Here is a 15,991-nt window from a genome sequence, read left to right on the forward strand (position 1 = left end):
GTCACAACTACTCAACTCTGCTATAGATAATACCTACACAAGTGAGTGTGACTGTAAATTTTACTTATGGACTCTGAAATTTGAATTTCATATAATTTTCATATACTGTGAAATCTTCTTCTTTCCAACCTTTTAAAAATGTGAAAACCGTTCTTAGCTTACAGGCCATAAAAAAGGCAATAGGCTAGTTCTGGCCCTTGGGCCATAGATTGCTGACCCCTGATCTAGTACATAAAGCCAAAGGACAAAGAGATGTAAAAGAGTCAATATGTTGGCAGGTCAGTTTTCAACAGGACAATACCTATCAAAATCCTAATATAATTTTACCTATACTTACAAGCAATTATTTGACACTCAGAGTCTTATAATCATAGAATTTAAAAATATTTCAATTTCAATGGAAATGTACATATTTTTGTTGCATCAAAACATGATAGGGAGATCAATAGAAAACATTCAAGCATAAAATATATAGCATCAGGAGAGTGGAATGGAAATATGAGTTCACAGAGAAAAAGAAATGACATATAATCTGTTGTTAATAAGAGTTTATTTGGGTATTTAAAAATGGATTGCTATGGTATTTAGATTCTGCTGTATACATTTAAAAGTTTGATATAACCTCTTTATCTTAAAAATATCAACAACGAAATATTCCCAAAGTCATAGACCTGCGTGGTTTTGAAGTTAAGATGAAAAATTTTAGATAACCAATTAAAAAATGTGTCAATGGAGTATACAGTTTTTCCAAAAAAAACTAGGAAGTATGTAAGCAAAATTTTTGGAGACCACTGAAGTACTCATCTGTAAGAATGAAATTAGAGCTTTTTAAAAAATATAGTTAGATTTTTGGACCACACTGAGTTCCCATAAAAAGTTTCGTGATTGTGATTTTCAAGTGAAATCAGTCAGCCTATTGTATAATTCTCTTTAGAGGTATGCTGGCAAAAAGAAGACAAATGGTGGGTCCAACCATGGTTGGAATTTTTCATGGAGTGTACCCTAGAGCAAGAGAGGATCAAAGGAGTTGGCATAATTTTAATCAGTGTGATTATAATGGTGGCTTATGAATTCTAACCTGGACCAGGAATGAAGTAAAGATAGCAGAGGGCTAATAGACAATAAAAAAGTGGCGGAGTCAATGGTTTGGAGGTTTCAACGATGCTGCAGAGCTGTAGCTATGAAGTAACAGGGTTAATGAGTTGGAAGGATAGGAAGGAGGTTGTGGTCAGTTGGTGAGATGTTTGAAATCAAGATTTCAGAGGGGATGACAAGATCTACAAAGTGAAGATGACTATGAATGGCTAAAATGGAGGAAAGGAAAGGGTTGTTAGAGGCAAGGAGATAAAGGAACTCAGAGTCCAGGCGGATAAATGAACTACACATGAACTCATCTTTCCCTAGTGTCCCAGCACAGTGATTATCTTACAGCCTTGTGTCCTTCTTTAAATTGGAATTGTATGAATACTTGTCTTAACTCTTCCTCCTTTCTTCATCCCTTCACTTATTAAGCTGCACATCTAGCACAGCACTCATTGTAAGTGCTCAGTTTATATTGTTGAACTGAGTTGAATTTTTATTTTTTGTGTATGTGATAATCCCATTAATAGAATTCTCATAAAATTAGAGGATTCTTTTTTCTATGTATTTGAACACATCATAAATACCTACTTACCTGCATCCCAGATGTCCTATAGTTGTAAACAGTTCCTTTCAATTGGATCTGTTCCCCTCGCACAACAGAATATGGTATATTCATTTCCAGGAAGAAATCTTTGAACACCTTTGCCGTGAGAGTATCAGCAACACATATACCTTTAGCCCAAAGTGAAAGCAAAGTAGAAGCATATTAGGGAATTCCTATAATGCTTTACTAGTGCTAACATATCTCACATTTGCTTTGCGCAAGAAAAAATAAATATTAGATCATGTTTTTCTCTGCAGTGTCACCTCATGTCCCTGAATTTTCTACTCATTGATCTTTATTTCAATAATTATTGGTATTAACAGAAAACTTCATTTGTCCAATGAACATTTAGTTCTAAATAAAGCAAGAGAATGTTTATCAAGTAAAGCACCAAATCTCTTTTTAGATATTCTGTGTTGGCTCAATTTAATGAGTATAAAATTTTGATTATGGAAACCAAGATTTTGTAAAAACAACAGCAAACAAACAAACGAAGCTACCTCTGAAGTTGTTTATAAAGTATCTGCACTAAATCACCACAAAAGGGCATAAGCCCAGGAGAGAAGTCACACATTTGTTTCTAACTCTACTCAAGCTCCCAGTCACTGAGAAAAAAATGAAGGAAAATGGGGCCTTGACATCAGCATTTATAAAATGATGGCTAATTGAAGAATAAAGAAGAAATCTCTATATCGTCAAAGATATGGGCATATCCAAGTCTTTTTGTAATACATTAAAAAGAATATTTTAAAAAATGATACCACTTAAGTCCTGGGTAAACTAAATAGACAATAACAAAAAACTACATTTGCTAATCAAGTCACTCCTTAAATGAGTATATAACTGAAGCTTGCTTACCACTATTTGAAATGCCAACACCTTGAATTTCCCAGGTAGTTAGAGAATCAGGTAGCACAAACTGCAACTGGTTTCTGAAAGTTAAAACGTTGATATTCAAATACAGGGGAACACTGATTAAGTCAGCTTGACAGCATTCATTAACAGAATTTGTGCTTCATACTACTTTAGAAGAAGGAAAAAAAATCACAACAAAACAAAATCACATCAGGCATTAAGGAAAAATCAAGCAAGAAAAATATATTCAGTAACTCTCCTACTTGTTCCACGTTTTTAGATATTTCACTTGTATGATAGGAATTTAAATTCAGAAGGATGCCTTGGAAACATTGCAAATTCAAAACATACAAAACAAAGAAGAAATTATGTGTAGTATGTTCTAAAAGAGGGAAGCAAAGTAATGCATCTCAACACTGTCATAACAAAGTTGACGTAACTAAAATTTTCCAGTTAAGATTAAGCTTATATATTTATTAATTTCATTCAATAAATGGTAATTGTCCACCAACTTTGTGTCAGGCATAGTGCTAAACACTGAATATACAGCACTCATAAGATATAGTTCTGCTCTCAAGCAGTTTACAGTCTAGTGGAAGAAAGAGTTAAGTAAATAAATTGCAATTCACTGTTATAACTGCACCAATAAAGCATTTTAAAAGTTCAGAGGCAGTATCATTGATTAAACACATTTATTTTAGTGCCTCTACAAGCCAGACCCTATGCCAGGTCCTAGATATAAGACAGTAATTTGAATTTAGTCTTTGTCTTGGAGGTATTTACATTTTAATGTGGAAGACAGGTAAACAGGCCATTATAATACTGTGTGTTATGTGCAACAGGGTTAATCGGGAGGGGTAATCCATCCAATCACTTGTAGGGTAGGGGACATGGTGGGAAGGCTTACAAGAGGAAGTGCTAGCCAAGGGGCAATGTCAGATGAAATGGACAACACTGTTGAGGAAGAATTAGAGGGACAAAAATAGAGACAAGGAGACCCATTAGAAGACAGATGCCAGGTCCTGAACTCAGTGCTGTGACGGCTCCTTGGAAAGTCAGTGCTTAGATCCCCCAGGAGAAGGGTGATGCTCGGGGACTCAGCACTGTTCATCACTGTTTTCAGTGTTTGGTACAAACTAGGCATTCCATAAAATTGTGTTGAGTAAAGGACTTTAACAGGAAAAGAAACTTTCTTCTTATTAATCAATGTTTGTTTTATGGTACAGATATTTCAGGAGGAAAACGGCTGCTTGATGTAGTGTATAGCACAGAGTTGTGCTCAGTAAAGGGTTACTGAAGTGGAATGAAATTAATTACCTTCTTCCCCAAGAGTTAATCATGCCCTGGAACCAATTACTAGAGCAAAGCACACATTAAAAAAAAAAAAAAGAAGCAAAATAGAACAAAATTTGACCAAGTGGTATCACCGTCTTAACTCTTAAATAAACTATTGGAAAATGGGTAGTTTCCAGCTTTTTGGCCATAATATTTGCATTTCCCCACATTTTTCAGAGGAATGTCAAAGAAATATAATACCTTTTGGAGACGTGATGAACTTCCCATAACCAGCTTTCTGGAAAATAGCTCCTTATTTCTGGCTTTGTTACTGGTAACAAGGTCTTTATTTCTGGGGAAACAAGTATACTTGATTAGGGAAAAACAACAAATTCTCCTTAGAGCTGAATTTTAAAATATGGATATTAATCTATAAGTTAAGCACTTTCTGAAAGTTCAATTAAATATTTTGCTTAGTGATTTCAAAATAGAACTATAAAGGCCTTAGGATTTCTCCACTAACAGCACTGACAAAACAAATGAAGCATAAAAATATCATTAATGATTTGTTTCTCAAATTGCTAAATGTTTAGTGTTCCTGAGATTATACAAGATACTGATCAGTCTACAAAGTTATTTGCATTTTTTTAATTGTAATAATTGTGTTTATATTATAAAAGAGGGAGATTTATGTGATTCTCTGCCTTAGCTCAGAAATTTATTTATATTTCATTTAATAAAAATGGACAGAACTTCTTCTGTCCAAGATGCACTAATAGGGACTGAAGTTACCCTCTGCCTTGAAAAAATAGAAAAGGAGACACACTGTACAAGACAGTTTTCAGACATTAGAGCATAAGTGACCCAGGACTAGGATCCCTGAGAGAAGGGAGACAGATAAGGTGAACCCTAAAATTGCCCAGGTTTACTGTCTGGAGGCAGTTTACAGGATACAGGGCAGAGAAAGGAAGCCATGCAGACCCTTGCAGAGTTGTTGCAGGATGGATGGGAGTTTTGGGAGGCCAAGCTATTTAGAATGAGGGGCAGAGGACCAGAGAGGAAGGAGCTGTAGAGACTGAGTTCCATGCAGGTGAAGCTAAACCAGACGATTATAGTTGAAAAATTGGACAATGAAAAGTATATGTACTATGTTGTTCACGAAAATGCTGCTTGTAATAAGCAAAAATCTGAAAACAACCTATATATATTCAATAACGTGGTTTTGGTAAATAGCCACAAGAATTTATGTTTGCAGAAATATATCCATTCAAATGGACAATGTTTAAGACATACTGTTAAGCAAAACAATCAGATTATGAAAAAAGAGCTGTCATTCTGCTTGTTTTGTTTTGACTATATAGAAATGAAACAAAAGTCCTAAAATTTCTAAAAGCATATTAATGAGATTTCTATAAATTCTGACAACATATATTGTGGTTGAAACTGAAATAAGATTTCAACTTTTACATAAGTATGCTTAACATTAGGCTAGATTTAGAAATCTTTTGCTATATTTGGTCAGTATAGGTATAAACAGAATTTTTAATGGCTGTAATATCACAAAACCATAGAATTTTAGAACTCAAAGGCATATGGGAGATCATCTGGCCCAAGTTTCTTCCTTTAAAAATGAGGTTAAGGCTCAGAGAGGATAACTAATCATTCAAGTTTATAGAATTAGTCAGCTTTAAACTTGCCATGGGTCTTGACTATAGACTAGCGCACTCTGCTCTGTGTGTATATATATACATATATACTATATATCTCTCTTTTGATTCCCCAAAATGATAACAGATGTTTTTTCTTGTGGGCATTTACAAATTATCTTTTCTACTTTCTATTTTCAAAGAGCATGAAAATCACCTTTCTTAGCAACATAAAATTACACAAAATTCCTCATATTGGACAGAATTCTGATAGAAAATGTCAAACTTACGTAGCCTTCCCAATTGTATGCCTTTATGAGTCTCGTTAGCACGGATCTGGTTTGCAACGGTACAGCAAATCTTGAAAGCTTGGACGCATCTTGGGCCTACTGTAATCCGTGCCGCTCGCTGCTCACAGGTTTCATGATCATTAAGAGAGGCTCCATCATAACAACATTTCTTTACCTTTACATGTATGTATTTGGAAGCTGAAGTGGTAATAATACAAGTGCATTTGATTATGAATAGAGTCATAACATCTCAGGCTTAAAACGAAACTCAAAGGATATTTACTTTCTATTGCCATACAACCGCCTCTCCCACAATATCCATGGCTAGTTGACTGACCAGCCCCTCTTTGGAACTACTTTAGGAATGGGGAGAATGTGGCCTCATAAGGTCGTCCATTCCAAATCACACTAAATGGTTAAAGGGATTCCTGCAACTAAGCTCAATGAACTAACTCTTGAAACTGGCTCCTTGGGTTCAGCACCCTTTGAGTAAAATAAGTTAACTATCTGAGAAGCCTTCCAATATTTGGAGATAGCTGTCATTACTTTACAAGTATTTCCTTCTTCAAGCTAAATATCCTATTTTTTCAAACATTTCTTATATGATATGGTTTGTGGACCTTCACTAGTGGCATCATTCTTCATCATTAAGTTCTCAGATTAATTGGTGTCTCTCTTTTCATATCATTAGAACTTAGAACAAGGGTTAGAATGAAAATAACTCATATACAAATGGAAGGAATTATATTACTGTAAGTGTGGCTATTAGTTGAACTCAGGTCACAGATTCTCAGTTCAAAGTATTGCTTTTGTAACATTGCCAGTTATCACATTTCCATTTAAATAATTGTTTTAAAATAATTTCTATTAGACTTATTTCCCAAAGAATAATCCAAAATACTATTAACTGTTAAATATATGAAATAGAGGAAATAGATTTCCAGGTACACCCCAAAGTTAATCAAATCATGGATTTTGTCAAAATAAAATATGATTTTAATTGCTAAAGTTTGTAGAGAGGACATATTTGTGACAAATAAAAGTTAATCTTTTAGACTTTAGAGATAGAAATAATAAACACTTATTTTCCCTAGATTAAAGTTATGGCAAATGAACTGCTGGATTTATTTGGATTAATCTTTCTGAGGGAGGTGAGCTAGACGTCTGTATATATCTTTCTTTTCACCTATTTTATTTGAATTAGGGGAAATTAGATAATGTTTAGTTTTCTCCAGTTTTTTTGAATGCTATGATCATAACCTCTTCACAATCATATGAAACTTTTAGAGTACCTTCTTCCTCTATTTTCTCTCGCAGCATTCTCCTTGGCCTGAGAATTTCTTTACAAGGCTCATCTGTTTTAAAAAAAAGGATAAAGAAGACGGAAAAAAATAATAAAATCTCAAAAAAGAAAATTATATGAAATTATTGAAGTTTTTAAAACATTCATAAGTCATTCATTCATTCAGCAAATATTGAGGGCCTGCTTTCAACTGGACATTGTGTACTACACATCTTAATATGACTTGTTTTATCTTAGAGGAGCTCATGATCTAGTGTCACATAGTTTGACTTGTTTGATCTGAGTTTGGTTTCGAATCCTGCAAACTTTCTGATCCACTGATTACAGAGAAATACCTAAGCACTTAGAGTTAGCAAAGTTTTTGTTGGGTATACTATTTTTATTGTTTGTCATTTGTGCTATATTATTACAAATAATGGTATCAAGTGTAATTATGAACAATTTTAAAACGATAGAAAGAAGATGATTAAGATGTGGTCCTCACCCTTAAAGAGCTCACAGTGCAGTAGTTGAGAAAAGATGTATCGCCAAAAGTAAGAATGTGCAATGATGCACTGCTATTATATTACTTATAAATAGATCTAGTCTCTACAATATTCTCCCTATTAAAAGAGGAGGTGATGATCAGTTCTATATGAGGAAGTGGCCCCATAGAGGAGATGATTCTCACACTAGCTTCCCCAGGCTAATAAAAGAGAAAGCAGTCCTGATGAGGAAAGGCCCAAAGGTGTAAAATAGCATAGTGCCACCCAAGAGCTACCCTTGGTTCTGTATAGATTAAACATAAGGTAAGGTAGAGCAGGATGAGAGATAGTTGGAGAGAGCTAGGGAGAAGATCATGAAAGGCTTTGAGTACTACACTAAAGAATTTGTACTCTATCTTGAAGCCCAATAAAACGTTTTATACAGGGGAGTTATGTAGCTATGTCATTCTAAGATCAGTGTAGAGAATATTCTTGGAGGATGGACAAAAAGGAGGTCTGGGAGCAAATAATAATGTAAATTTCAGTAGTCAACTTGAAAAAGAAACAAAAAATGCTGAGCGTTTTACCATTTTCTTCGGTGTCATCTGCATTTGCGTTGGTGAGGAAAGTGAGTCCAGCCAGGTGGAATACATCTGCATTGTCGCGGCCGCCACCTGCCCCACAGCCCAGGTCACTCTTCTCTAACACCTGAAACACCTGTCCAGAAAGGTGAAATGTTGAGCCTATTCAGATGTATAAACCATTCCTCTAAAGAACTAAAGATATGAACTGTTACTTGATAACAAACTTGTGAAATACACAGGCCACTCATTTACCATAGGGCCAAAGACCAAATTTCCCAAGTTTAATTTCCCAAAATTTCTTTAGTTTGTCCCTTTGTATTTATAAATACATACCTATTCAAAATTAAATCAAGAACTAAGTCTTGAGCTTTGATGAGGTGATTCTTAGAAACCAACCCATGGCGTTTTATACATAAAATGCATGCTGCAATCAATATAATGTCCCCTCCCCCTCCAAAAAAGAATAAATGAGTGGATGCATGAATGAGTGAATTAACAAAAAATTACTTTTTAAGTTGCTAAAAAAAAAAGGAGCATAATCTCTTGTGTTTTAGGGCTCTAGATTCTAACTGAGTGAGAACTTGTTTTGGGGGGCTTATTCCAGTTTTAATTTTGACCCCAAAAGTCTTTTCTTTTCTGAATGTTTTTAACTTTATAGTTTCTCAGTTCTGTCTTCTTGGTTCAAAGAAATTCAACCCTCGAAAATAGTAGCAGAGCATAGGGGAGATAAAGGGGAACTTAGGGGCATTGCATCATTTTCAAATTCTTCTGCACCACAGATTTTAATGAGTAAACAAACTCCCCCCCTCCAGAGGTTGCCTATCCAGTCTTCTCTTGTGCTGTTAGTGTAAGCAGCTTCTCTCAAATCCCCAAACCCTCCCACATGATGGTACTTCGCTCCATGAATATTATTGCTATCATGGTCATATGTTTTTAAAACGCTTAACTTTACACTTGAAAAAATAACAAAGGATTGGCCTGTCCCTTGGGGACTAACCTGAGGACGGCTTACCTTCCTAAGAATCACTGTTTTGAGTAGCTTATAGAAAAGCAGGCCTACTCTTTCCTCAGTTCTTCCCCCACAATCTCCCCTGGTGGCGACACTTTGTGAGGCACTGCACAGAGCCACAGCATGCACCAGTAACCAAGACCACGCACTACTTAACTTTTTCCAGGGGCTTCTTGGCTTTCACTTGGACTCCATATATAGCACTGTCCACTGCTGCTAAAGCCACCCAGGAGTCTGACTCAGTTGCCATATTAAGAGATACACGTTGACCTGGAGAATACACATCTGTACCTGGAGACAGACGAACCTAAAAGGTCATTTGAAAAAGAAAAGAAAAGGCCAATTGCATGAGACAAAACTTCACAGGTAGCTGCGTTTACAGTCTCCTTTATTCAGAAGAAAATTTGATTGTGACTTATAATTCGTGACTCACCTGGAGCTGGTTACCACACTTTTCTTCAATATTTAACCAGACTGAGTCAGACACTAATTCTGCTGTCTGCTCTCCTGTGATGATGTAATAGACCAGGAGACGGGCTGAAGGAACCATGTTCTGGGTCACTGGAATGTTTATACTTTGATAAGATGAATCTGGAAGTTTCTCCCTTGTGCCAAAGTGAATGATTTTGCCCTTGGATAAAATCTAAAAATAAACAGTGGTAGCAACAATAACTACAAAAACAAAACCTTTGCTTCAGGATGGAGCTCACAGCTGGAGTAGAAATTATGTTAAAGAAAAAGAAAGTCAACACGTATGGGCCTACTACGTGCCAAGAACTTTTACGTATACTCAACTCCTTTAATTCTCACAATAAACCAATAGGATGGCAATATTATCCCCATTGTGCAGATGAAGGGACTGAGGCTCAGGAATTAACTAAATGTCATATTGATTTTAGTTCAAAATCACCTAAATTAGAAATCAGAGAGCTAAATTTTGACCCCAAATCTGCTTAAAGTCATCGTACTGTCACTAAAATCTCCTTTGTTTTATTGATTAAAAAAAAATAGAGGGCCGGCCCAGTGGGTTAGTGGTTAAGTGCGCGCGCTCTGTTACTGGCGGTCTTGGTTCGGATCCCGGGCGCCCACCGAGGCACCGCTTCTCTGGCCACACTGAGGCCATGTCCCACATACAGCAACTAGAAGGATGTGCAACTATGACGTACAACTATCTACTGGGGCTTTGGGGAAAAAAAAGGAGGAGGATTGGCAATAGATGTTAGCTCAGGGCCGGTCTTAAAAAAAAAAAAAAATAGATGAGTAGGTGGACTGCATCTTATTTTGCAATTAAGTTTTAAAGCCAGGGATTAGGTTCTAAATTGGAGGCATAATGTTAAAAAAAATTTACAAATCACATGAAGCCAAAATGTCCTCAAAGATCTCTTAAATTATCCTTAGAGAGCAGGATTGCATACGTGGTTTTGGTATGTGTAATCCCCAAACAGGGCCCCCAATTCTTTATCAGTTATTATAATCTATGGTTCTCATTTATTTTTTAATTTCTTTCTCAAAAATGTTGAAAAAGCCATCACCACCTTTTTGGCCTAGCCATTGGAATAATTTGTTCTATTTCTTTGGCAATTGTTGGGAAGCCCTTATCATGTTTTGCACATTCTTTCCTTGGTTTCACCAACAGGCTTGATTGGCCACTTCTGTTTAATAAAAATTATGTAATAGGGAAGTTGCTGAGCTGTAGAATTGGAGCAGACATGAAATGACTCAACTCGGAAAAGCAGTATTTGGGTCCCCCATTTATGCCAACGAAATGCACATATTGGAAATAGGACTAAGGTGTGCAATCTTTGGCCAGAAATACAGCAGAGGTAATGTGAGAATTTAATCAGGCTTTCTCTGCGGAGTAATCAGGCTCTGGTTGGTGAAAGGTGTATCAGACAAGGAGTCAGAGGTTCCCAGCTCAAATCAAAATCTTCCTCTTCCAAGCTGAGTGACCACGGAGAGTCTTCTAACCTCTCTGTCCCTCAGTTTCCTCATCTGTGAAGTGGTCATCAAAATCATGCCCTATCGCAAAGGTTTTTGAAAACCTGATTATCAAATTAGATGATATTCTTGAAAGTGCTTTGTAAAAACAAACGTAAGGGGTCATTCTAATGCTTCTGTATAAGCAAAGGAAAATGTTCCAGATGGAGGAATAGATAGATGTAAATCTATCATTATTTTACTTACCAAGTAATTATAGTGAGTTATTTTGTCAATATATGGACTTTTGGGGGTAACAATAATATTCAGATGTTCTCCCACGAGCAAAGTTTTATAGTTTTGAGTCCAGTCAATATAAAGGTAACTTTGGCTGAGAGATGAATATGCTATTGCTCGGTAATCTTTGCTGGCCTGATTTTCTTCTGGAAGATCTGGGTCATCGGTCCTGACCTGAAAAGGAAAATTTCAAAAAGGACAAGTGGACTATGATGTAGTGTTTTCTGTGAACATACCCTTTAAACTCCTTTCTTTGCTTTCTAAATTTCTAAATTTCACAACACCACATGCTAAAGAAAAAAATCCTCCATTACTACAATGTTTGTACAGCTGTGGTATCAAGTAACTTTATGAAGGACTATGGACAATAATTGGGATAATACGGGATTATGGGTTATGGTGGGAAAGTCTGGTGAAGCAAAGAGAAAGAGATGCTCCTGGAACAAACATTGGCAGCCTCCCTGAAAAGTCATGGCAAGTTGGGGACTCCTCTTCCTTATGGGTTGGGATGGCGGGAATTGGAGTAAGAGAAAGGTAGTGATGGAGAGGTTTTGAGAACTGGGGGACAGGAGTTGTGGATGAACATCACAGAGACTCTCTGGCCCAGTTTCATTGGAAGTAGTGGCACAGAGGAGTTTCTTATAAACATGGAGTGGGGCAGAAATGATATCATAGCAGCAATGTCCACCTTTGACAGCAAAGGAGTTCGTAGCTCATGCTCTGGCGTGAGATATGCATTGGTTTGCATCCCAGGGCCACCATTTATTAAATCTGGATAAGTTATTTAATCACAAGAGAGGTTAGAAGCCTCCATTTCCTCAGCTGCATAATAGCAAAGATAATATTCTCTAACTCATAGAGCTGCTTAAATGGGAATTAAATGTGTTCCACATACAGCTCTTAGCACAATGCCTAGCACTTCTTAAGCACTCAGGAGATGATAGTGAATGTGCGCACGCTGCAATCATTGATGTGCATCATTAACTTACTGATTTTTTATTTGGGATTGGGAACTTAAACTTATTTGCTGAGAGAGAAGACTATTAAGTGAGCTCTAAGGTGGAGTTGTTCATGTGGCTAGAGAAAAAGGAGGCTTCTTCATTTGACCCTTTTGTGGCCCTGAAAAGACATGAAAAATGACAGGGAGAATAAAGAGAATATTCCTACCACTGACTTCCACTGCTATACCTATTCTGAAGCTTCTAGATTCTAATATAGTCTTACTGATGTAAGAGAAAATAATGATTCCCAAATAAAAAGTTGATAGATTTATCTTTCTCAAGGACCGTTCAATGGATTAGCAGATTGCCCCTTTTTTGGATGCAAAATTGTGGAACTGTTCACTGGACTCATGTATAAAATCTGCCGCATCTGCTCTGCACACTAGCCAAAACACACAGTCAAAAGTACACATTGTCCTAGAAAATTTAACAGGAGAATTCGGCTCACGTTAAACTCCAGCACCGTCACTTCAGATGGGAGATTAACCACAAATGAAGCTACTCCGTCACTGGAATGTGTTACACTCTTCTTTGACTCCAAGTCTGAGGTCTCTTGGTTGACATCGACCGTTTGTGCACTCAGGGTCACCGGGACCCCTCCTACCAATTGGTCAAGCGAATCCTTAACCTGCACCTGTTTGTCAGAACAGTCCAAATCCACGTCAACAGCTCATCACTTCTTTTAAAGCATAACAATTCTGAAATAGTTTTCCTTCCTCCCCACCAAAGAATAAATTATTCATGTTTAATTCAGTAAACAGACACGTATTCTCAGCTTATAGAAAGATTTAATTCTATTTAGTTAAATCATTTTTTAATGGATTCCCTGTATATCAAACAGAATAAGAATATAAATATCATTCTGTTAAGTCCACCAAGTAGATGTGATAAGATTTGCTATCTAACTTTTGTGTTTCTTCAACTGCTTTAAGACTGGATAAAGGAGAAAATGAGGCAATCGCTTCTGGGAATGATTCTCTTGGAAATGAAAGGCAATAAACGCATCTTTTTTTCCCTTAACCTCTACCTTGCACCGTCATGTTTCTGGTCATACATAATTTCCACAAAGATATATTTTATTTTTATATGTGATATGAAATATATAAAAGATATTTTATTTTTTTTGTGAGGGAGATCAGCCCTGAGCTAACATCCATGCCAATCCTCCTCTTTTTGCTGAGGAAGACTGGCCCTGGGCTAACATCCATGCCCATCTTCCTCCACTTTATATGGGACGCCGCGACAGCATGGCCTGACAAGCGGTGCGTTGGTGTGCGCCCGGGATCCGAACCCGGGCTGCCAGCAGCAGAGCTCGCACACTTAACCGCTATGCCACAGGGCTGGCCCCCAAAGATATTTAAAAATAATATAAATATATTCTATATAATGACATATTTTATGATCTTTTATGATATATTATATATTACTATATATTATCCATAATATATTATATGCTATCATATGTATTATACAGTAATAGCGAGCTCTGGTGGTCTAGTGGTTAAGATTTGGCCTTCTTACCACTGCTGCCCGGGGTCATTTCCCAGTCAGGGAACCACATCACCCATCTGTGGTTGTCATACTGTGGCAGCTGCGTGCTGCTGTGATGCTGAAAGCTATGCCACAGATATTTCAAATACCAGCAGTGTCACCCATGGTGGGCAGGTTTCAGCAGAGCTTCCAGACTAACAAAGACTTGGAAGAAGGACCTGGGCACACCCACTCCCAAAAAAACTGGCCATGAAAACCCTATGACTAGCAGCAGAGCATTGTCTGATAGAGCGCTGGAAGGTGAGAGGATGGCTTGAAAAGAACGGGTTCTGCTCTGCTTTACCCAGGGTCGCTGGGAGTCGGAATTGGCTCAAGGGCACTAACAACAACAGATTATGTAGTAATATATATTATTATATATATTATATATGTATATAAGAAGCTACAGGCATGTCCAAAGCTTGCTTGGGCTTGGTAAATCTTCTTCTCTTAAAATCCAGTGACCCACAGTGAGTAACAAGTAACACATTTTAATTATACTAAAGTTGATTTTTAAAAGCAACACGTTTTCAAAGAGTAAGAAAATAAAACATTCTGCTCTAGCTTTCTAAATTAAGGACAGGAAACAGAATTTCCATTTTATAAATATAATAAAATATAATTTTAAAAAATTATATGAATGTTTTAACTTCATACCATCAGCATTTAAAAAAGGAAAAGCAGAGGAAGGAGAGAAAATACTAAAGAGGAAGGAGGCAGCAAAAAAAGACAGTGAAAAGAGAGTCAGGGACAGAGTCAAGATGGAAAGGACAGAGAACAATACAGAGAGACGAGATCAGACAGTTATACACGAAGAGAATACAGAGCGAAAAGCACAGGAATGCAAACTCAGAGACACACAAGAAGTAAAAAATGGTGAGAGAAAGGGGTTTATCTTCAACGAATGATATCTCTATCTGAAGGCTTTTCAAGAACCTGCCACCAAATAATTTTAAATGTTAGTATTTTTTAAACTATAGACGTATGGGGTTCTATTTACATATCATTTAACACATTGCTTATTTAGGGAATGCCTAACACAGGCTGTCTTACTAAATACCGACACTTGCCCTAAGGGTTGAAATCATTGCTGAGCTGAAGCTGGCCTGCAGTTTCCCGCCCCTGTCTGCACTCACAGGAGGGGCAGGTTTCACACAATGAGTTCCCTCCGTGCTTGCCTCTTCAGCATCCTTCCTGTGTTTGCCACCCCCATGTTTTCTGTAAACAGAAAAAGACCATCATATTCAGCAGCTCTCCCCCCTTCATCTACCTTGACAGGATATGGAATCCCAGGCTTCAAGAAAAGAGGGGTAGCAACCAAATTCAGTGTGTAGGGAGAGAGGACATATTGGATGCCAGGAATTTCTGCCTCTTCAGAAAATCCACCTAAAGAAATGACAAGGATCATGTTGACGTTTTTCAGGAGTATAACGATCTGTATGGGTATCTATTTTGTCTCTCTCTGTCTCCACGTGCTTACTCATTCACTCACTCTGTTCCTGCACTCATTCATTTACCACTGGTAAGTAGGACATGGGTCATGGCTCAGAGGGGCAGTGCAGAGAACAGCTTAGATCTCAGGAGTTTCCAAAGCCTTATGGACAAGGCTTGTATGTAGAGATACCCCTCGTGGAAATAGAGCTATAGGACTGGACTGAGGAAGAATGAGAAGATATCACTTTTTGTCAGTGGTCTGAGTTTCAGTTGTGTGTGTACAAAGGATTAAGGAGAGAAGAAAAGGGTAGGCCAGAGACTGAGCCTTACAGGGGGTTCACCATTAGAGTTCAGGGATATGGAGAGCAATGGAGAGGAAGACAGAAAAGAGTGCTTGAGGTAGAGACAACCCTGAGGGTCCACTGGCAGAGCCCAATAGTGTTACCCTCCAGCCAAAACTTAAGCAAAACTTAAGCTTATTAAGAATAACATACAAAACTCTAGTATTCCCAAACTCCTTTCCAATATTACATCCCTGACACCCCCCATATGTACCCTGTACTTCAGCCAACTGGATAATCTGCTATTCTCAAAGATCAAGCTTTGCTTTCCACCGTTGGTATGTGCCCTCTCTGGAGGGTGCCCCATTTCACCCTGTCTATGATCCCTGCCTCAAAACCCTACTTATCCTTCAAGACT

The 15,991-nt window shown here is 37.3% G+C and overlaps 1 protein-coding gene across 1 annotated transcript in view; it reads right to left on the bottom strand.

Annotated features, from left to right (window-relative positions):
- C5 (complement C5) overlaps positions 1 to 15,991 on the bottom strand; it is a 92,056-nt gene that overhangs the window by 43,890 nt on the left and 32,175 nt on the right. Inside the window, exons 10-20 of the mRNA XM_058524745.1 lie at positions 15,129 to 15,244; positions 12,777 to 12,962; positions 11,298 to 11,501; positions 9,547 to 9,756; positions 9,271 to 9,420; positions 8,108 to 8,237; positions 7,046 to 7,108; positions 5,754 to 5,951; positions 4,079 to 4,169; positions 2,546 to 2,619; positions 1,676 to 1,815 (exon numbers count right to left, since the gene is read on the bottom strand). Of these exons, the coding sequence (XP_058380728.1) occupies positions 1,676 to 1,815; positions 2,546 to 2,619; positions 4,079 to 4,169; positions 5,754 to 5,951; positions 7,046 to 7,108; positions 8,108 to 8,237; positions 9,271 to 9,420; positions 9,547 to 9,756; positions 11,298 to 11,501; positions 12,777 to 12,962; positions 15,129 to 15,244 (1,562 nt within the window). The remainder of the gene's footprint in view (positions 1 to 1,675; positions 1,816 to 2,545; positions 2,620 to 4,078; positions 4,170 to 5,753; positions 5,952 to 7,045; positions 7,109 to 8,107; positions 8,238 to 9,270; positions 9,421 to 9,546; positions 9,757 to 11,297; positions 11,502 to 12,776; positions 12,963 to 15,128; positions 15,245 to 15,991) is intronic.

The sequence above is a fragment of the Diceros bicornis genome, chromosome 28 (genome assembly GCF_020826845.1).
Source record: "Diceros bicornis minor isolate mBicDic1 chromosome 28, mDicBic1.mat.cur, whole genome shotgun sequence".
Lineage (NCBI taxonomy): Eukaryota > Metazoa > Chordata > Mammalia > Perissodactyla > Rhinocerotidae > Diceros > Diceros bicornis.